The 22,316-nt window shown below is 42.3% G+C and overlaps 1 protein-coding gene across 1 annotated transcript in view; it reads left to right on the forward strand.

Annotated features, from left to right (window-relative positions):
* Nucleotides 1–11,118, forward strand: part of igdcc3 (immunoglobulin superfamily, DCC subclass, member 3) — a 52,778-nt gene extending 41,660 nt beyond the window's left edge. The window contains exons 8-14 of the mRNA XM_041942197.1: nucleotides 6,060–6,307; nucleotides 7,851–8,015; nucleotides 8,399–8,587; nucleotides 9,229–9,333; nucleotides 9,469–9,604; nucleotides 9,747–9,957; nucleotides 10,993–11,118. Coding sequence (XP_041798131.1) covers nucleotides 6,060–6,307; nucleotides 7,851–8,015; nucleotides 8,399–8,587; nucleotides 9,229–9,333; nucleotides 9,469–9,604; nucleotides 9,747–9,957; nucleotides 10,993–11,118 — 1,180 coding nt within the window. The remainder of the gene's footprint in view (nucleotides 1–6,059; nucleotides 6,308–7,850; nucleotides 8,016–8,398; nucleotides 8,588–9,228; nucleotides 9,334–9,468; nucleotides 9,605–9,746; nucleotides 9,958–10,992) is intronic.
* Nucleotides 11,119–22,316: the final 11,198 nt, after the last annotated feature.

Raw genomic sequence — 22,316 nt, forward strand, 5'->3', positions numbered from 1 at the left:
TCCCAGGGCCTAAGTTGATGTGTTTTGTCCAACCAACACTCCAAAATCTCAATATATTAATCAAAGCAGAGTGAAAACAAGCAAATATTCACAATTGCAAAGCAGGTGCTGTTTTTTTCAAATCCAGGAAGTGTGTTGTTCTTCACAGAAGGACATCTAGGTTGTCAGGGATACGTAACACTAGACAAACTGGGGTTTGGTGTGAATAGAGAAAACGTCAACGCTGACATACAGAACAGGATGCAGTGACGCCACCAACGTTTAACCAAAGCCACAATCTTTCACGAAGCAGAAGTGCTTTGAGTTGCCAAAACAAAACCTGTTGTTTGAAATACATTAACAGTGAACATTTTGCTGACTCATTCGGTGTGAACATGTTGCCTATTTGTTCAGTATGAACAGTTTGACGGAACTGCAGAACTGTAGCTAACACTTTTGTCCACAAAAACACGACTTAGATGTCCTAAACATACATTGGAGGAGCCGGGGGTAGAACCACCAACCCCTATGATTAGAGGCCAGCACGCTCTCCCACTGAGCTATGGCCATCATGTAAATTTTAGCTGTATATGAAGTTTTATAGCAGACCAGGTTGGGAAATTCATAGTAGGGTGAGTTTTACCTCTGGCCCCAAAAGCCATGTGGTGTGTTTTCTAGTGTAGTGAAGGTTCTGAAATGAAAAGAAAATTACATGGCAAGAGGCACAGTTTGCCCCCCGAACCAAGCCAAAACAACAGGAACGATATGCAAATGATATTCAACAGCTCCAGGCAGCGAAATGATTCTGTTCTTACATATACATACTTTATCTGATACGGGAAGCTTGGATATACAATGAGTGCAGCATACCTAGCAGAGGGATTTTAATTAATGTGTGTGCTCGTGTGTGTTTGTGTAAAAAAAAAAAAAAATGCGCACAGAGGCTTCTCCCCTCCGCCATCTCTCATGACGCTGACCTTCAAAAGCAAATCGGACAAGCGAGGGAAGGGGAATCGATTGCACATTTCATTCACACACACGCATGCACACACATTAATCAAAAAGCAAGCAAGCCTGTATGTGCACAAATAGCCCCGTGGTGCATGCCATCATTCATTCTGTGCACACGCATAATCAAACATGAAAATTCACAAACGTGTTGCTCCTTAACTCCTCAGCCGCACGCACGCAAAGCACACACGGAGAAGACTCAGCTACATGAAACGCTGCACAGGATGATGTCAGAGAGGAGCTGATTGGCTGCTTCTGTAAACAGATACTTGCTGCTCAGGGCAAAGCTGTGTGTTTGCCCTCTCTGTTGTATCTCAAAAGAACTTGATACACACACCTGCACACATGCTCAGACAGAAACACACACACACACACACACACACATCATTGTCGCCCCATTCATTATTGGTCTTTGCTGACCGGACTGCTGTCGAACATGTTGTTGTGGCTATTTGAAGCCTCTGTGAGGGCTGTTGCTAATTATGCATAAGAAATCGCCTCACTCTAAAGCTTTAAAGCTGATAACTGTAATCATCCAACACTTGCAAGGTGTGTTCTCACATCATACAGTGTAATAATCCTGAGGTTGAACACCAACCTGTAGTGTTTTAAAACTGATACTGTAGCTGACAATGACAAAACTTTTAAATTAATTGTGTTGAATGAAGGCATGACATAATTTACTAATTAATTTACTTTCTTTCTGTAAATAATGTGGAGAACGTAGGACCCTTTACGTATGTGTACTAAGAGTTTAAGTCCTAGTAAAGAAAAGAACATGTTTCATGTGTGTGTGTGTGTGTGAGCGCCGTGGTGTGTTTTATAATTAATGGCCAACATCTGAAGGAACAGGCTACCACACAAATCTGGACATTTCGTTGCAGAATCCTTTCAAAGGGTATTTTTTTTTTCCTTTTCTCCTCTTTTCTTTTTTACCACTTTCTTTCACCAAGATCTGCCTTTCTTGTTTGCGGCCCCCTCTCGGTGCCCCACATCCCCCTTCCTGCCCCCATTACAGAGAGCTGGGGCCTGGGCATTGGCCTTGAACTCTGACCCCGCCTGTAATCAGTCATATCCCTGGGCCCTTCCCTCCTCTCAGGCCACAGACAGCTCATCGCTCCTCCCCTCCCCCCTTCCCCACCTCTTCCTCCTGTTCTCTTTTTGTCCGCATGTTTTTTTTCCCCCTTTCCCTCTTGCTGGATCCAGAATGGCCACGCTGGCTGTTGATGGGGTGCTGCTCAGAGACAACGAAGAGTAAACACAGCCTCAGCAGCGAACAACAGGCCCAAGGACCCACAGTCAGCCACTCCCCTGGCCCACGGCCTTATCCATCAATCTGTGAAATGACCTTGAACTGATGAGTAAATGATGGTGTCAACCTGTCAAGACAGGACAGCTTGGCTTTGGAGCTCATTTAAGTCAAGCCCAAAACAACCCAAACTCAGGCCGTATACCTCCCAGATCTCCTCTTTTTTCCTCACACATTGTGTGGATGTGTGGTGGCCTGCTCTGCTGTTGCATATTAATGTACGTAGACCTATTCTAAAACTACGCAAAGAGATCAAAAGAGACATCCTGTGAACTGCGAGTAATTTTGTGATCTTGAATGAGAATTTTGCACCTCAGTGAGAAAAGTTTTTTATCTTTAAGACTTATCCTCTCAAAATGAGAAGGTTGTCCAGAATAACTTTATATATGCAGTATTCTACTTTGCAGAACACATAGATTTTTATAATTTAACAATCCAAAGGATTTTCCTGAATAAATGAATTCAATGGCAGCAATTGTGATCCAATCTAAAAATCATTTCTTCTAAACAGCCATCATCCATTGGGTCTCTCTCTCTGAGAAATACCAGGAGAGACCCAATGTACAGGAAGGTATGTGGTTTGCAATTCCAGCTGCAGCAGCAGAGTAGAAAACCATAACAGCTACTTCACACGGAGATACTGTGCTCATCAGTTACCAAATTATGTCCAGAAACACCAAAGTATCTGCTTACCACCAACGATGATGCCAAAACACTGAATTCAGCAGAATTTAACTTTAGCTGAAGCCAAAAAGAACTAAACACTATTCATCTCAAATTGTAGGCAAAAACACTTAAATCGCTGTAATCATTTACTGAAAGATGCAAAAGCAATTGATGATGCAATGAATATGTTTAAGGTCATTTAGAAGAGTTAATTTGAAGAACTGATCCCCCTGAATGATTGTTGAAACCACTAAAGCTTTCATCCTGGAAGTTGGAAAGGAAGTTTTGACAGCAGGTGTGGAATTTCATCAGCTTCACGTCAGCAGGATCAGTTGGCGTGTATGTAGGCATGTGTATGAGTGTGTTCATGCATGTGTGTGTGAGAGAGCAGACATGCGGTTGAACGCTACCGCACCTTCGGAAAACAAGCAAGGTCTTGTGAAATTTCAAGGCGTTCCCCATCCGGGCCCCCGGTGGCGTTGGGTTGTGCGTCCCCGGGGGCCTCTTTGCTGCGTCTGCAGCGTCTGGTCAGGCTGTCTGTCTGCAAACACTCCGTCCATCGCTGATATGAAAGGCTGTCAGAAATGTGATGGTTGAGTAGCGAGCTGAGGGCTGGCAACTGCTGCCACCTCGGGGGTCAGAGGTGAGATTGGCCCAGTGCGGGTGATATACAGAGGGCCTCTTTGACCTGGTAATTATCCAGATTGAATCCACCTGACAGGCCGGGGAGAATAATAACTCTTCCACCTGGCAGCCTATGCTGACCCAGATTATAGACGTACAGTAATTGTATCCCAGCACATCAATTTTGAGAAGGAAATGGAGTGATTCACTTCTCCAACCTGCCCACTGACCCAGAGGAGCACTCCCCTGTCCTTACAAATCTATCCTTGCAAACCACAAAACTGGCCTGAGGTCTGCGGTGTCTGTCAGGAGCTGAAATGCCACTTTCCTCATGTCCCATTTCACAGGTCCAGAAGGTGGCCAGCAACAGCCCACGTGTAACACACAGATCTGAAGTGGTCTTTCAGTAAATTGTATGTGTTTCCTCCCGGGATCGTCCTGGCATTTCTTCATAAATTTTGATTTAATACACAGAGGATCCAACCTGTCCGTCAGAGAAAGATGACAATCTGTTCGACGGCTTCTTACAAATACCAAGTGACAGATTAGCGGGATGCTGCAGGACACGTTGAACTCCTGTGGCATTCAATTCTGCTGTTTCAACTTAAAGCACAGCATGAGAAGTAGAGGCCAGGAGGTTTTCTTCCTTTTATTTGAAAAATGCGTCTGATCTCTTAAAATGCCGTGACCAAGGGGCTTTCCATATTCCCATGGTATTCATTATTTGTGTGTTCTCACTTTTCTCCTGCACATATTACAATTTAAATACAGCAGAAATGGCCTTGGCATGAAAATGGCATGAAGAAATGTCTTGTGCCACAGGCGCTTACTTTCCATAGTATGTTAAATGTTTTATTTTTCCTGTAGCCTTAGGAAAAACACAATGAGAGGAGTGGATTATGTATGCATGTCTAATAACACCTACTCAACATGCACACACGTACACACACACACACACAATTCCACTCTTATATTTCTTCTATAATGGAAGACAGGCCAGGGTAGAGGCGAGAAGCAGAGATACAGTAGAAAGACGAGGACAAAGAGTCGAGTGGTAGAGGTAAGATAGAGAGGAGTGATGACAATATGGAGTGAAGGTTTACATGTGATTAACATTGTGTGTGTGTGTGTGTGTGTGTGAGTACCTGTGTGCATGGACAGATGAAAGATTTCAGTCATGTTGACGAATTTATTTTTTTTAAACACTGAAATATTATTTATCTGGTGGGGTTGGAGGTCGAAGATGACATAGTTTGAAAGTATGTGCTTTGCATGAGTGAGGATCTTCAATACACACTGCTGCTGCCTGTGCACACACACACACACACACACACACAGCTGAGCACAGTACCTTTTGAGATACTGTCACGTTCACCCTCTTTGCTGTGTGCAGTCCTTATCTGACGTATGAAGTAACTGTTTTAATTCAAGTACAGGTACTTTACCTCTGGGAGGCTTTTAGTCAAAGAAAAATTGTACTTTTTACTTCAGCTGCAGTCTGAAAGCTGCAGTCACGAGTTACAAACGATAAATCTGAACAATAAAATTTGATGCTCTGCTCTGCTCTCAGTTGATGGAGTAGTTTCCTCCATCAAGGGGTTGCTTTTGGTGCTGCTGGTTAGCAGAATATTTCAAATAGTAGCAGAGGCAGATTTTGATTCATTTTTAATGTGAATAGTGCCCCATGTGATTATTTATAACACACATAAAGACTTATAACTCCTGAAACATAATGCATAGAGGGTTTTTTCCTGAATTTAACACAAATCTGCTGCTTCTACTGACAGATTTCCACAATTTTGCATATCATTCAGCAGTCTGCTGTGACATTTCAACTCATGTACGCCAAAGCAGGTGTTAAACACATTTGGATGAGTCTGAAAACAGTTTTTTCCCCCGTAATTGTTTGCCAAACTCTTGTGAGCGTGGCCTGTTGCAATAAACTTCATCACTCCTAAACTCACATAAGCTATGAATGATTCTACAAGGTCAGATGGCATTTCCAACATCTGTAGCACTACAGCAACGTGATAAATTTTAAAGGTCATACCTCAGTGGTCATGAGTGTGACTCAGTTGAAATTTTGCACACGTTTTTTTGAAGCCATAATGCTCCATAACAGGATTTAGACGACCTATAAAACTCATGGCCACTATCATGTGCAATGCAAGGTGCAGATGTTTCATGGCTAGTTGCTAGTTTGTTGCCTGTTGCTTGGAATTAGTAATTTTTCCTGCACCTTCGGTACATTCTACCATAAATACTTGTATTTAAGTCAAAAACTGAATGATGATTACTTTTAATTAACAATTATTCATCAGTACAATTGACCCATTAGATTTTGACTTCACATACAGTCCTGCACAATATAATCTTATGTTTCATGTCAGTGTCAGAGAAACGTAACAACCCCATTTAATTTTTTCTTTCCCACTTTCCTTCCTGTTCCTTCTCTTCTCTCCTCTCACAGCACGCTGACGATATACGGTATTAGCCAGGATGATGAGGCTATCTACCAGTGCATCGCTGAGAACAGTGCCGGCTCCACACAGGCCAGTGCCCGCCTCACTGTGCTCTGGGCCGATGGACTGCCTGGTGTGCCCACCCACGTGCAGGCCGAGGCCCTCTCACCCACCACCATCCAGGTGTCCTGGAGGGAGCCTGACCAGAACACTCAGGACATTATCGGTTATGTGCTCCACATCCGCAGGACCTCAGGTGAGGCTGCGCTGAAGATAGAAATAGTTGTGTGCGGCAGGTAACATGAAAAATTGACAACAAAATGAAGTAGTAAATGAAGCATTGTCACATGAAATCACTGTCAATGACCAGATGAGATGAGTTGAGGCAGGTGATGAAAAAAAAACAGCATGAGCTCTCTCATGTTAATAAATCCTACACAGAATCCAAAAGACCAAAAAAACTTGAAGTTATGGCTGCAGCTAAATATTTAAGTGCTTAAATCTGAAAGACAGAGAGGGAGCATTTATTTGAATATATTGTATTTAGTGATGTAATTAAGATGTTATACTGAAGTAATGAATGGAGACGGTGTCACCAAGGGGTCCGTTTCACAAAAGCAATTTCTGAAACGGACGCCAGCCTTTCACAAATGACTGTCACTTGCACATTGCAATTAAATGGGCGACATCTCTCACCTGCTTATTGTGGTGTTTCTTTTGATTAGTTAAATGTGTCAAAATTAACACGCGAGGCAGTGATTTCCTATTGCAAGTTGCAGCCTGCATGTTGCAAATTTGGTGAAACAGGTCCCTGACAGAGGCAACCCAACAACCCTGTCAGCAGATTTAACATGGAAACTATGATAAATGCCCTGTTTTCAGTGTTTTCCATTACATTTACTCTACATTCACTTGGCAGATATGTTGGTCCAAAGGTCCACACAGCAAATACATTCCAACTACACAGGAGCAAGAGGTAGATGTGAAAAATAAATGAAAAGGGAAATTCATCCCTCCCATCTAAAAGTCTGCTCAGTGCTACAGTACAACTCCACCCACTCCATTATAAACATGGTGTAATAAAGATGATTAAAAAACAAAAATTGTGATTTTTTGCCTTGGGAGCCATATGTGTGGACTGTTGGGGCCACACTCCCTTTGTGCGTTCATACATGCAGATGTGTATGCTTGTTTACGCACATGCTGTATGTTTGTTTACAGCTTTAGGCAAGCGTATGGGTGTGTATGTGTTTCTGCATGTGAAACTCTCCAAACGCCAGCTGCCGTTCTCCTCGGTGGTTCTATCGGATGGATAATTAAGGGCCCCGGGGGCTGACCAATAGGATCTGCAGTAATTACCGTTCCAGGATGGCATGGCCCAATGGGTTGAGGGCTGGAGGTAGACGGTTATGGTTGGTTGTCTTTGGATTAAGAGCAATAAAATGCTTTAACACATTCTCTATAACTCCCCCTTTTGCCCCCTCCATCTCCTCACTCCACCCCTGCTATTCGCCCAACAATTGTCATTCTGGCTCCCAGGGTCAAACTAGATTAGCTATTACCTAACAGAGCTGCTCCGATAAAACTGGTGAAATTGGCAATAACCATAAAAATGATGACAGAAACAGATTGTATTTATTGTGTCCTTTCTTGATCTTATTTTCCATCTCTTTAATGCCTGCTCCTCCTCTCATCCGTTTTCCTCTCCCCTTTATGTCTTTCCTCTTTTCTCCTCTGACACTTTTCTGCCCTCACCTCCTCTTTCTGTGACTCCTTCTCCTCCCTCACACCTCCTTCAGACCCAGTGGAGATGGAATATGAGGAGGCCGTCAGTAAAGTGACGCTGCAGCAGATCATCAGGGACCTGGAGCCCTCCACCAGTTACACCTTCTACGTCAAGGCCTACACATCCCACGGGGCCAGCAAACCGTCGGACAGTGCTACTGAGAGCACTCATGGGGAGGGTGAGTTGGAGGTGGAGCGCGTACACAAATACACACACACACACAACCACAAAGAATACCTTTTACTAATAATAGACAGACATGCATGGAGATTTGCAGTAGAGCTGCATGTTTGTAGTGATCGCTGAGAGTGAAAACACGCAGGATTTTGAGCTTATAAATAGAAGAACATCCATACAAGATGGAAAAGCTCAGCACAGTTATGTGATTTGAAGGTGGATTTGTGACGCCTCATCAAAATTTGTTACAATCATTTTGAATACTTACGTTAGATATTGTTTTTGATCCAAACATACAACATACAAGCTCTCCAGTTAATTAGTAGGTGCTGCTATTATCATGCTGTCGAACCGCTTTGGTTGACAGTCTGCCTTGTATCGCAGTGCCCGCGCCTCCTTCCCTCTACACCAAGGTGGTGAACAGCAGTGTTATACAAGCAACATGGGAACCTTCCTCCAAGATGGGCCAACATCGAGGCTTCAGGCTGTATTACAGACGAGCCCACACACCAGTGTTCACCGGTCCTATCACCTTCGCTCGCAACGTCACCCAGTACAGCATCACTCAGCTGGGTGAGACATGTACTTTCTTCTGACTACAATCATACTGATCATATCAGAAGACGCCATATTTGACAGTTGGACTAAAAACACTTCTACCTCAGAGAATGACGTAAGAGTTATTCATGAATCCTCCTGCTTTTAACAGTGAAAAGGACAACTTTCCATAACCCCTTGACGCCTGAATTTATTTATAATTATAACATAAAATAATTATTTGTGTTTTTGCTTTCAAATTGATCCTAAATTAAGAGGAGTTTGTTCATTTTTTCTGTAGCACATACAATAGATGTAAAATTAGCAAATTAGCGACAACAGGCGTTAATGCTTAAATGCAATAAAAATACTTTTTTTCAAAATTCAGAAAAGTGCATCATAAAAGCCAATCAAAATTCATTTATTTCATCCAAACAGCCACAAAATTGTCTTACAACCATTACATTGTAACAACAACACAACGGATCAAAGCGGTATGATGCGAATTCGCGCCAATCTGCGTTAAGGGGTTAATATGAGCAGTCTATTTTTTTGGTAAAGCTGATAATTTTTCCTAGAGCTAAAAGACGGATCAAATATGCATCACTCTTTTTTTTCTTTGTTTTTTCCTTGATTCATTATCTGAATATCTCTTGCTGTCATTTGTTATTGCCCAGATTCATCACTGGTCTATGAGATAAAGCTGCTTGCATACAACCAACACGGAGACGGCAATGCCACCATGCGATTTGTTTCGCTTCGGGAGGCAGTGGAGAAATCTGGTGATTATCTGACACAAACACACATACTGCACAGTGTGAAGCTGAGTGTTAATGTCTCCCACACCTCCTTGACATGGCCTCATTTATACAAACTGTGGTGGTGCTTTGACCGTGAGCTGCGCTGTTCCTCCTCAGTGCTGGACGCCCCGTGCGACTGTGTCAAAGATGAACAGAGCAAAACATCCACTACAGGCATCATCATTGGCATCCACATCGGCGTCACCTGCATCATCTTCTGTGTGCTCTTCCTCGCCTTTAGCTACCGCGGCAGGTCAGTATAGATGTGATGTATAAGTCCCTAACAGCGACAAACGGAACCACTGGAAACAATTTTCCAATAACTTTCGTCATCGGTCTGTCATGTGTACGCTGCTGACGAGTGTTTTATGTGTGTGTGTTCATGCAAACGGCAGGTTAATGATGTGCAAGACGGTTCAGGCCACGCCCCAAGCAGGGCACAGCGCGGTGCTGGAATCCTCTTCCTCTTCCCAGGGAGCCTCCGGGCTGAACGGGGCGGCCAGGAGAGAGATGGATGTCAACAGCAGTGCAGCGGGGAAGAAGGTGGCCGACAGCAACGAGCTTGAGAGACTTTTCACTCAACCCAACGTACAAGATACATGCATGGTGAGAAGTAAAAGCCTTTATAATCCTTTCAGCTCAACGAGAACAAAAAAGACCAAAAAAATGAAAGAGTGAACAATAAGTTAAAAAGTGCAAAAATATAAAATGGACAGTAAACAATATATACAATGAAATTATGTAGATGGATTGAAAATTACAACCTAAGCTGTCTGTTGTAAACACTTTAACTATACTACTCTGAGATGTCAGAAACTACTTGGTGATTGTTATTACAGATTTCCCTTTAATTTCCATGCAGTCACTCCAATTTATTTCCAATAAGCATAGAAAACAATTCCACTGACCATTTATTCCAGCAGAAAAAGCAATACAGAAGCGTGAATGAGACACTTAAAACTATATTATTTCTTGTTTTATTGTTATTGTTGTCAGTCTTAAATTATAGTCACTTTTCCAGCAAAAAAACAAGCAAACTATAAATGGTTTGTTTGTGTTTTCTGCCTTTCTGCCTTTCTATTTTTCCTTCCCTTAAAACATAAATATGACCTAAAGCTGCAGCTTCGAAAAGTGACCACCAGCTGCTACATCAGAGGGCAAATCAAGAATGAAATGACTTCAGTCCTCATTGATTTACTGTATTCATGGTTATTCAGACCAATAGAAAGTCAGTTATATCCAGCAAAACAGTACAACAGAAACAACACAACACAATAAACCAAAGACAAATTTAGACTAGACTAGAAAAATGGTTTTCTACAGCTGTAAAGGTGTAGCCTGAAGCTACAGCTTTTTACACCTACCTTGGCATATGCTTTTTTATGTTTCATATATTACAGTGTGATAAAAGCACTAAAATACTGCCATGGAGATAAAGCAGTGAGGGAATTCAAAGAGTAAACAAAAGTCCCTGCTGCACTAAAATTGATCCTCACATAAAACAGAAGCGGGGCGTCCTGGTGGCCTCAGGCATGTGAAGCTGTCATGCAGTCACAGATTTCTGGCCAGGGACCTTTGTTGTATGTCATCTCCTCTCAACTCATGTTTGCATTCTATCTTTCTGTTTTCCTGTGTTTTCAGTCTGACTCCTACGTGCTGAACGACACCCAGCTGTCTACAATACCGCTGGACGAGTTCGGCGTGGAGCGAGAGACGCAGTTCCAGGAGCCTCCTGCAGCAGGAGCGGGTCGCCAGGACCACGGCTAATCATGTATGAAGGCCAATTCACACGGCGCTGTCCACAGTGTCCACTTAGACTCTTCTCTCACTCAGGTTGACAAGTGTTTCCTTTCAAGGTAGTTTTTTCTTTTGTGCAAAGATTTTTTATTGGTAAGTTAAGAAGTTCTAGAGGATCTAGGACTGTATATCGGAGTGTTTTTGGCCCGGGGTTTGGGAGAGCTCTCTTCTGATGGACGGCTGTTTCAAGCTTGGCAGGCCAGTTAAATGTTCTTTATTTGTACAATTTGGTCTTTTGGTAATTTTCTGGTGTTGGGCAGCACACAGAATGGAGGCCCCAGAATGTCCTTGTTAAACAATGATGATTTTATTTTTAAGTTTATAAATATATATATATATATATATACATATATATCTTTAGCACCTATATGTCAAAGTGGTTATAAGTTATTGGTCTTATTGAGGGGGGCGCGGCTCCTCTGCTGACCCCGAGCTTCACGCTTCACATTGTGCTTCACCATCTACTTTTCTGTGGGTGTCAAAGACTCCTGCTGCCTGCTCTCACCTACCAATGATTCCACCTTCTCGCTCTCAGAAGACCTCAGCCTTCGTCCAGGGATTCGATATATTCTGTCTCAGGACTTTGTTTCAGTGACATCAACATTTTTTATGAGTTCTCGGCCTTCATGCAGGCACTAGACTTGGCTGTGTGAACCTTGCGATTCAACAAAAACCTACCTCAGCCGGAATGAATGTGTTGCGGGAAGCTTTTAGGGACTGTACCTTCCCCTGTGCTCACAATTACTTAACATGCGGAGGAACTGATTGGTTTGAAAATTACAAGATCAGGTGCCGCACTACCTCAGATGTCAAGAATCTTCTCTCTGTCTTTTGCTCGTCGAGGCAAAGTGAAAAAACGAGTATCCAACATAAAGCACTTCCAAATGCTGAAGTTAATGTTCTACCTCAAGATAACAATGTTAATGTTGTCGCTGTTGTTGTTGTTGTTTGTCTGTTTATTGCATAATGAAAAACCCTCTTTTCCCCCTCTGTGAAATCCTGGCTTCCCTTTGTTGATGAATATGGTGTTTGTAGATACAATGTCGGTACCTCATGCAAGTTGACAGACTGATAACACTGTTGTGTGAATTACAGTATGTTAAGAATATGTATGAATTATGTTGTTCCATTATAAGCTTCTTTTTTTTTAGATCTTATTCCATGCGAAAGATCATAATATTCTTTCCAAGCGTAGTTGCTCCAGTTGAATGAACTGTTAGAGATACACTGCATCGCTAATGACATTTTCAGGACTATGGTTAATTGTTTGCTATTTATTATAATATGCAGACATCATATATGTGTCAAACATTAGTCTGAATTCTGTGTGCATGTGTATTTGTGCACATGTTTGTGCGCAGATATGTTTTATTGGTTGAATGAATGTTTTCATGATGTGTGTAAAACAAGACGAAAATTAAGCACAAAGCAAATCAAAAGATCCCAAAACGTTCCTCCACTATTGGTGGTTTAATGACTTAAAGGAATTTTGGGAAATAGACGTATTGGCTTTCTTGCTGACAGTTGGATGATACCACTCTTGTCTCTCTGTGTTAGCTGTGAAGCTGTAGCCAGTAAACAATTAGCCTAGCTTAGCATGTACAGTATGACATATAACTTCGTCCGATTACTGTTTGACTACAGATTAAACAAACAAGATGTAACATGTAAATCAGTGACCTTTAGATGTGCTGGTTGGCAGACTTCTGAATTTTGGATCGAGCCGTGTTAGCTGTCTCATGTCTTCATGCTATGCTAATTGCCTCCCAGCTCTAGCTTCATACTTAAAAGAATAGATTTTCATGTTGGGAAATACACTTATTTTCTTTCCGCTGCTGTTAGATGAGAAGATCGATTGTGTGTATGGTTAACATAAAGCTACAGCCAGCAGGTATTAGCTTAGCTTAGCAAAAGACTGGAAACTATATCCAGCAACTGGTGCCTCTAAAGCAGACTAATTAAGACATCATATCTTTATTTGTTTCATCCGTACAAAAACCGAAATGTAAAAAAAGCAATTTGCTGTTGCATTTTTTGCATGTTTTTGGATTCCAGACTGTTTCTTGACCGCTGGTTGCCTGGCAACTGCTCAGAGATATTTGACGGACAGATTCGACAGTTGTATCGATCGTCTCTAACTTTTGCCAGAAAGAAAATAAGCATATTTCCCATTGATTTAAATTGGCAGCAGTGTATTTCTAACCTCATACTGGATATTCGTTGCTGCAGTGCTCTTAGCGATTTTATTTTCATATCACATTATCTGCCTCCTTTTTAAACACAATAATAGCCTTTTAGACATCTGGTGCCAAGGGGACATGACAGTTGCTGATCATACTTGATTATTCTCTTCCCAAAACCGCAGTTGCTGCTCAGCCTTCTCCCTCCTGTCAACACTGAGTAGTTAAAGTGCTTCAGGAACACATTTATAACAATGACCCAGACAGAGAGCTGGTTGAGGGAGATGGACGGTGGTGTGGCAGCTCTACGATGGCCGGATTCCTCTCTCTGGCTCTCTGCTCTGTGTCTGTACAGGACTTGCTCTGATGCATTATGGTTACCTACCTCAACCCTGTTTTTGGCCTTTCTCTCAGGTCTTAACGAAGGAAACATACAGAGTACAAACAATGGCGTAGAGGAGTACACGCATACTGTATGCAGTATATAAATGTATATACTGTACATATATTGCAACTGTTGACACACGCTGGACAGACAGACAAAGAAGTAGACAGAAAGAAACACACACACAACACACACAAATGGAGGGAGAACTTTTTAGGACCTTTATCTCATGCACTAATTATTAAAACAGTTCAAGTTCATGCTTAGGTTTTAGTGGATGTGAATGTGTAACTTCATCAGATTTTTATTTTTCGTTCATATCACAAGCTTTCAACTTTATTTCCTCTCACTGGTGTTTGACTTTATATCCTCTGTGGGAAGTTTATCCGTGAATTTGTGAAGTAAACTGAGAAAAGCAAAGTGGGTGGCACTTACAACTCCAGCACAGTCGTAATTCAACACAATTGGTTTATTAGCTGATTTGGCTCTCTGACTCATTTCTAAATTAACTACAACTATGTACATAACTGTACTGCATTCACGTGATATCTTTCAGATCAGTTTTTTTGGGAAGACCGTAGATGTCAGCCTGCTGGTGATATTGGAAATTTCTGACAGCACGATATCTTCCACTTAGCGTCAACAAAATAGGGTTGCCACGTTTTCAAAAAATCAACTTCAGATGAATTTGGACTACTAAATTATTTGTTCAGATCATTGTGGAGCGATGGCTGACTTGATCCCCTGCTGCTTGTGACATTTAGCTGATTTAAAGAAGCTACTGTATATACTGCTTGCATGCACCTGATTTCACACAGCAAAAGTAGCTAATTTAGGCTGTTTAAATAGTCTGGCAGTGGGGCTAGCATCTTGATCTAAGTCAGAATAACGGGAAGTTTTCCAGTTTTTCCCATTTTGCTGACATTGTGTGAATGCAGCTAACATTTCAAAGGCAAGTAATGAAAATATAGTCAATCGGGAAAAAGTTTTCAAAATGCATATTTGAATTATTTTGGGTCTCCATGACATTCCACAGGAGAGTTGTACCTGTCCCCACAGCAGAGAGTCACCTTCCACCTTTGTGTGTTCTGCTTTACACACAGATTCCGTGATCATGGGTTAGTAGTAGTAGTTTTATGCCTTTCGCATGTATTTGTTACGCTTATTTGTTTGCAGATTTTCTCCTTGCATCCATTTCTTTTATTTAATTGTACACTTTGGTGTTAATATCATGTTACAAGTTCTGGAAAAACAATAATGGTACTTGTCAAAATAGTAGAAGAAATGCCCAACCTTAATGTCTCCTGCTTGTATATTTATTAACCATCAGTGTGATATTTTCTCTCCAGGGCTGCTGCAGCCTCAATCAGTGTTTTTACTTCTCTTGTTCTGAGTAATTTCACTGGGGAAACAAGTAGTGTGCTTTCTTTCCTTCCCTTCTTCCTGTCTTCTTCCTTTCCTTCCTTCCTCTGTCTCTCGGTGTAATTTAGGGTTAATCTCCTCCTGCAGGAAATTGCCCACATCTCACCCATGGGTGTGACAGGTTTTAGTGCCATACTGTTTAACCTGATTCACTGGGGATGTGGCGCAGGGACGATCATGTTTACGTGATTAGACTTTGATAGCTCAGGCTGTCATTTTGCTGTATAATATTAGAACTTGTGTGATTTAATGGAGCCCTCGAAGCTGAGTGAAAGCCTCACTGACTGACTGGTGCTGTACCTCCATCAGCAGTAGGAACCAGGTCCTTGGCTGACACGGTTAGTGAAAAAAAGGGGCCTTTGTCTTGTATGTTTTGCAGCCTTGGGAAGTGCTATATCACCAAACTCCTGTCAGTTACAGTGTCCTTTTTTCTTCATTCAAGAATCCTGACCTTCAGACAGGGAGAGTGTGTGCTCAGGGACTCTCTGATCCTCTTATTAGATGTACTACATCAGCCGGCCACACTTGGCCTACTGGATATGATTTTCCTCTTTAAATTCTGCTTTGTGCCCAGTTCAGACAGATTTGCTGTAAGGGATGTCTTCTCTGTCGGTCATTTAAGTAAAAAAGAAGGAGTTGGCAGGATAATGATGGCCACTCTGCTGGAAACACAACAGGAAGGTTTCTCAGAAACTCCCTCCTCGGTGTCCTCAGGGGTCATGAAAACATAAACGTAGGGATTACACATTAACATGAGGTTGCAACCTCAGTGGAGAAATAATCTGCGACAACTTCAGGGAAGTCACATTCACATTCATATTTTTATCACTCTCAGTGCAGGATTACTGATTACTCTTTTAACTAACAGTCATTCTAGAGCTGAAACAGTCGATGAATCGAAGCGCCGACCAGCAGAAAATTAGTCAGAAACTATTCTGATAATCTATTAATCATTCCAAAAGTGAAAATGCCAAAAAAAAAATCTAGTTCAAGCTTCTAAATTGTGAGAATTTGCTGCTTTTATTTATCATATTTGATAGTGAACTGAATATTTTGAGGGTTTTAGACCGTGGGTCGCAAAAACAAGCTTTTTAAAAAAGTTAGCTTGAGCTTTAGGAAACTGCGATGAAAAATGGTGATTTTTCACTATTTTTTAACTTAGACCAAAACCATTACTAGAGTAATGACAGGCTGATTAATCGATAATGAAGCCAAGCATTAGTTGCAGCTGTAATACATTCATACTTCCTCTTGTACACCTCAGGTTCTCACAAAGAAGGCATCTTGAACTGGGCATGTGCAGGATTTGTTTTACATTGATTATGGTGCCAGTATATCGCTCTAACTGTTCAGACCCTACATCTGTCTGTGCAGGTCTATCTCTTATTATGCATTAACTGAACACAGGTAACAGGATCCAGTCTGAAGGACAAGAGGCTTCGACTGGACACGTTGTGTCGCTCTAGTATGTCTGTTATGGACGTAAGAACAGTTCTGCAGCTCATTGGTTGAGGATGTTTTGGATAACCTGAAATACTCTGAGTCTAATTTCCAAAGCCTGATGCCTCTTCATGAAATATCCTTCACATTATGTGGTATTGATCGTTGTGGCACCAAATGACCATCCGATATGATTGTGAATTGATTACATTTCCGATGCATTTATCTCTATGGTGTTCTGCTCTGAGACCCCGATGCCTGTATGTCAAATAATGCTGATGCTGAGTTTAATGGTGATTTAATGTAATTGTACTTTAATGTTTGAGATCAGTATTATATTTTATATACCTCTGTCAAGAAAGCCAATTGAATCCGCTGTGTTTAAAGGCAGTAGGCAGAGAGATCCTACAGTAGATCTGCATGAGAAACAAGAAGTGTTAGTTAATCATTATTTGACTTGTGATGGTAACACTGTGATATTTAGCCGATTAATGGCAAAATAATGTTGTGATCTCAATATGGTGCTATTGATGGTTCTGTCTCACATTGTCAATCTGTTTTGATGGTTTGTATTGATGAAAATAGGTTGAGTGACCTTTTACGTTGACAAATCTAACTCTGTCTTGCCTGATGATCGCCTCATCCTCATCCTGTTCCCACCAGTCATCCTCACGCGAGTGACTCGGGGTGAGGTCCTGTCAGCCCTGTTACCTTTAAAATGACAAGTTGTCTTCATTTTCCCTCACAAACCATCTTTGCTTGAGGAGACTGTCTGTTCTGTATTGATGTTGTCAACACGATCCAACGCTGTTCGCTCAGCCGTAATTTGGCCACTGAAAGAGGGGCTCCTGAGTGGAGTCTGCTCTGCAGGTGATTGACCGCAAACACCCGTCCTGTGAAGTTAACGTCAAACGTCAAAAAAAGTCAATAACGGCCTCTCAGTAAAAACATCATTGTTTAAGCCATCTTACAGAGTCGTGCACTGAAAACCTTCCTGTATAGAGCACCGCATAGCAGATTTGCTTAGCATTTATGTTTATAAGTCACAGTCTAAGCTTCAATCCTGCAGCAGTGCAGGCAAAAAAAGTACTTAGTCTTAAAGAGAAAATTATGCCAATATATTGTTGCCATATCAAACCATGTACTGTACGTAGGCGTAGGAATATTTGACCCTCTCTTGCCTTGTGTCACTGGTATTTCACCATATGCATAAAATATAAGAACGGGTGTGAAATAAGTTTTAATCAAACTTTGCATTTAAACTTTCCATATCCTGTTTCCATCTCCACTGGAATTAAGAAATATGTCCAAGGTTGTGTAAAAATCCTAGTTGTTTAAATCAACGACTACATTGCAAAGATGAAGACTCGCCCACAAGTATAATTTAGTCTCCATTACTGAATTTAGAGCCCCTTTACATGACATTAAATATTTAAGATTAAATAAAAATCTAATCTGCTTCATCAAGACAGATTTGATTGGCCGCTGTCTGGCAAACTAGCCAGACAAGCCAACAACCATCATCAGATCAGGATTGTCTGAATCCTGATTGTCTTGGGGAAGCTGATATGAGCAGGACGGTAATCTGACATCACCATCAGACTTTATATTAAGCAGTTTTCATGATTGACTGAGTTACTGAGTTTTGCTGCTGTCTTTTTTCCCAGTTCGGATTAAAGCTCATTAGAATGTCTGACCACAACAAAGGGCAAGAGAAGGGAAAAGGCCGTCTGCCGTTTTATTCTCACTTCAGTAGAGTCGCTGTTAGTGACAATGCCATTTAAAAGGAGTAAAACTTATATTTAATCTATGCAGTTTAATTTATTTTTTCGATCCTGCAGGGTTTAAGTGTGGTACCAACCTGAAACCAAAAACCATGTGCACTACCAGCTGCGTCAACCACGTGTTTCATGTCGCAAAGTCAGCCTCATTAAAAGTGTTACCTGCGCTTCATTAATTGATCGACCATTATGGATGGAACGGAGGGAGCGCAAACCTGTAAAGTCAGCCCATGATCACACATCTGTCTGTCTGTCTGTCTGTTTTCCTGCCCGTCTGTCTCATTGTGTGTCTGTCTGCTGAGGTCACTGCTTTTGTCTGCTTCTACGGTTTAATTCAGGTCAACACGAGATGATTTAATAAGCGTTCTCAGAGCATTGTCAGGGATCATGACTGTATGTTTTCGCAAAGTTATGTTTCTGCACTCTCTGGACAAAGGTGTCACAATGATGAATCTGTATACGTATCCACATATACAGTATCTACTGTGTGTGTGTGTGTGTATGCGTGTAAAAAGGCAACATAGACCATTTTTAGTGGTTTGTATTGTTTTAGGGTTCATTGTGCAAAACTGAAGAAAAAAACAATAACAGTGATAATAAACTAGCTCTAGTAATAATAAATGCAGTGATTGTCTTTATTCTTTTATTGTGTGTGTGTGTGTGTGTGTGTGTGTGTGTGTGCGCGCGTGTGTGTGTGCGTGTGTGCCTGAGACTTGAACCTGATGGGTAAAGAAGCTTAATTTACAGCACAGTTGCGTGTTAGCCTGCTTGCGCCCTGCAGTCCGCCGGGATGCAGCAGATCAATGTGATGCAGGCCTCTCCTCTCGCTCCCCTCCGCAGCATCCTGTTCTACCGTTCAGCACATTAACTCGCGGCCTGCTGGCCAGACAAAGGGTATCGAGCATGAGACCCAGAGCTCCTGGTCGATAAAGGCTGGTGCCGGACTTGTAATCACTGTGAATCCCAATGCATGATTGAACTTCAAGACAAAGGGAGAGTCCAATATAGATCAGCCTCCTCCTTCTCCCTCTGTCTCTCTCTGTTTTTCTCTCTGTGTGTTTTAGGTGAGGTGTCGAAGGATGATTCTGGTTCATTTTTCATCTTCTTATAAGTAATGATAACAAGAGAATTATTTGACAAAATAATCTCACTTCCATCATCTGTCACAGTTTACCCAGTTTAACTTTGACCTATTGTACTTACAGCTGTGCAGTTTTCCTGTGCAATGAGGGCTTATTACCAACACTTCAGGTGCATTTACGTTCAGTTTTATCTCCTGATTAAGCCTAGTTAAGCCTGACTATTGGCCTCTTTACAAGCTGCCTGACTGTCTGAATGCATGTTTGTTGCCTGGGACTTCTTCACAGATCACAGATAAATATTCAACAGAAAAAATGTTCAAAGCTGAGAGATTTCTCAGTTCTTTAGCTTCTCCGCGTTTCTCAAGACATCCGCATTTCAAATGCTGACCTACGGATGCGCAGCAAAGCTGATGTCTGTCAGGACGCGTGCAAGATTTTATTTCTGTCTAAAAGTTTAATGACCTGCTGGTTGCTACAATGCTTCGGATCTGTTCATCCGTTCTTTCGTAGGCAGAAGCCAACCTAAAGTGTGTTTTTGTTCAGGTGTGATGATGAAAGCTGTTTCCTTTTGTAGTTTTAGGTGTGAACATCAGATAAAAAAGTAAGCCTTTCATAATATGTCACTGGGTTTGCTGTAACAGACTTGTGTTCAGCAACTGTAGCGGCTGTCAGTAAAGGAGACTCTGTGTGTGTGTGTGTGTGTGTGTGTGTGTGTGTGTGTGTGTATGGTTGTGTGCATTTGCGTGGGATGAGAGGTGTATGTTGTGCAGCAGAGGGAGCGTTGTGATCATTACAGCAAGTCGCTTCTTTATTTGTGGTTTTAATAGAGAGACAACAGCAGAGTAGTTTTCAGGAAGCAGCTCCCCTTTCTCCCCCCCCTCACGGACACACACACACACACACACACACACACACACAGTCCAGACTGGCCATGCAAAGCAGTGAAACTCTATCCCCGGCTGGACCACCTCAACTGGGCCCCGGCTCCTCTTGACCCCACAGCATTTAAAGCGAGTTGAGAAAGGGGACCTCGGTTTCCCAGAGAGAGCCCAGAGGAGGAGAAGGGGGGGTGCAGCTGTCTTCTGGCTTCTCACACCGCACGCCTTTTAGCGGCTCAAAGGGAGCAGCCGAGAGAGAGAGAGGCCAGAGGTCACGCCAACCAACTTTCATACCGCCTACCTCTGATGTTCCCTGGGTTTTTTTCCCTCCTCTTTTTTTTTTTTTTTACTGTTTCCAGATTTCCCAGCCGTAACACACTTCCCAGGTGACATCCCTCCTCTCACGTCGCAAATAATCAAAACCGTCATGTCAGCTCCTGTTTCCTTTTTATGCTTTGCTCCTTGTGCATGTGTGTGTGTGAAGTGTGTGTGTCAGACTTTACTCGGTCGCACCGCAGTGGAAGCAAGTCAAAGTTTCTTGCTACTTTACTTTTAAAGTAAATAAGTATTGTTGTCAAAATCAGAAATCAGCTTGAAATGTATCAAACCCATTTTAAATCGTATTTGCCTGTCTGTGTAGTGCTTCTCACTGTTTATTACCAACACTTCAGGTGTGTGCACGTTCATGCTCTTCTTCTGTATTCTGACATGGGAGCCACTCAAGGTGTGTTTGCTGCCCCCAGTGGTCGATACAGATACACTACCATTGTCCGCAGGTCGACCAGGTCCTGAGTCCTAAAGAGTAGTTTTTCTTTGCCATTTGGGGACACCAGAAACAAGCTGTGAACATAAAATCAAGTATTGCTTAGTTACACATCCAACAGTTAGAGAGAAACATCACCATTCATTCATTCCTTCTCTCAGGGTTTCATTCTCGCCTCCTCCTGCCTGCATTTTGAAGTGTCCTTGAACAGGAAACTGAACACTAATTGCTCCTCATGGTTCGAGCCGTACCTTCCATGACAGCTTGCCACCATCACTGTAAATGGGAGGCAAACTGTTAAGTGCTTTGGATAAAAGCTCTTTAATAATGCAGTCTATGTTTTATAGGATGTTTCCAATGTGAAATCTACGAATAGCTTGTTATTAAGATGAACTCTTGCTTGTTGGATAATATGCACGTACTTTGCCTGTGTGGGTGTGTTTGAGAAGAGTCCAGTGCTTCTTGAAAAACACAATGTAATTTCTGCCACTTTCTCTTCCTTTTGGCTCTTGCCGGTGGTTCCAGTTTAAAGATGGAGTGTCATGTGGTGGAGGGTGACTGATGGAGAATGTGGGCATTAACATGCTGAGGCCACAGGAGACGTGGCACTGAAAGCATTAATGGAGTGACTGTTTCTGAGAAAAGGAGGGCTGATGTGATTGCAATGTGTGCCGGGGGAATCATTCTACAGGAGCCGACCATGCAGGCTGTATGGCTGCCCTTATAACACATTTATATGTATTTGAGAGATAAATCGGGTGGCCTTTGCAATGGCACTGAGTGTAGGGCTCACATGCAGAGATATGCAGTCATCATCTATGACACCCACCCCCATCCCTCAAGTTTCTCTTCATTTATCACTCAAGCGCACATACATGGACACGCACATACATGCACACACCCAGTGCTCGAGCGACTGCTCACCGCTAACACGTACAATGCACCCAAGCGCCCTCAAGAAAGGAAAGAGGGGGAGGAGGGTAGAGCGTGGGGGAGGGGGAGCGGCGGAGATATTGCATCCCCTGTGCGCACGATGTGTGGAGCAGGACAAAGAAAAGATGGAGGGTGGGACAAAGGGAGGAAGGGACGGAGATGTAGAGGTGTCTTTGAGGAAAGAGAAGCTATAAGGATGCTGGAGGCAGAGATGAATGGCAGAAGGTGTGAGGATGCAAAACCTGAAAGAGAGGGACAGATGGCGCATGTGTACAAAACTGGTTGGCAGGTACACATGAGCGAC

Source organism: Chelmon rostratus, chromosome 1, assembly GCF_017976325.1.
Source record: "Chelmon rostratus isolate fCheRos1 chromosome 1, fCheRos1.pri, whole genome shotgun sequence".
NCBI lineage: Eukaryota > Metazoa > Chordata > Actinopteri > Chaetodontiformes > Chaetodontidae > Chelmon > Chelmon rostratus.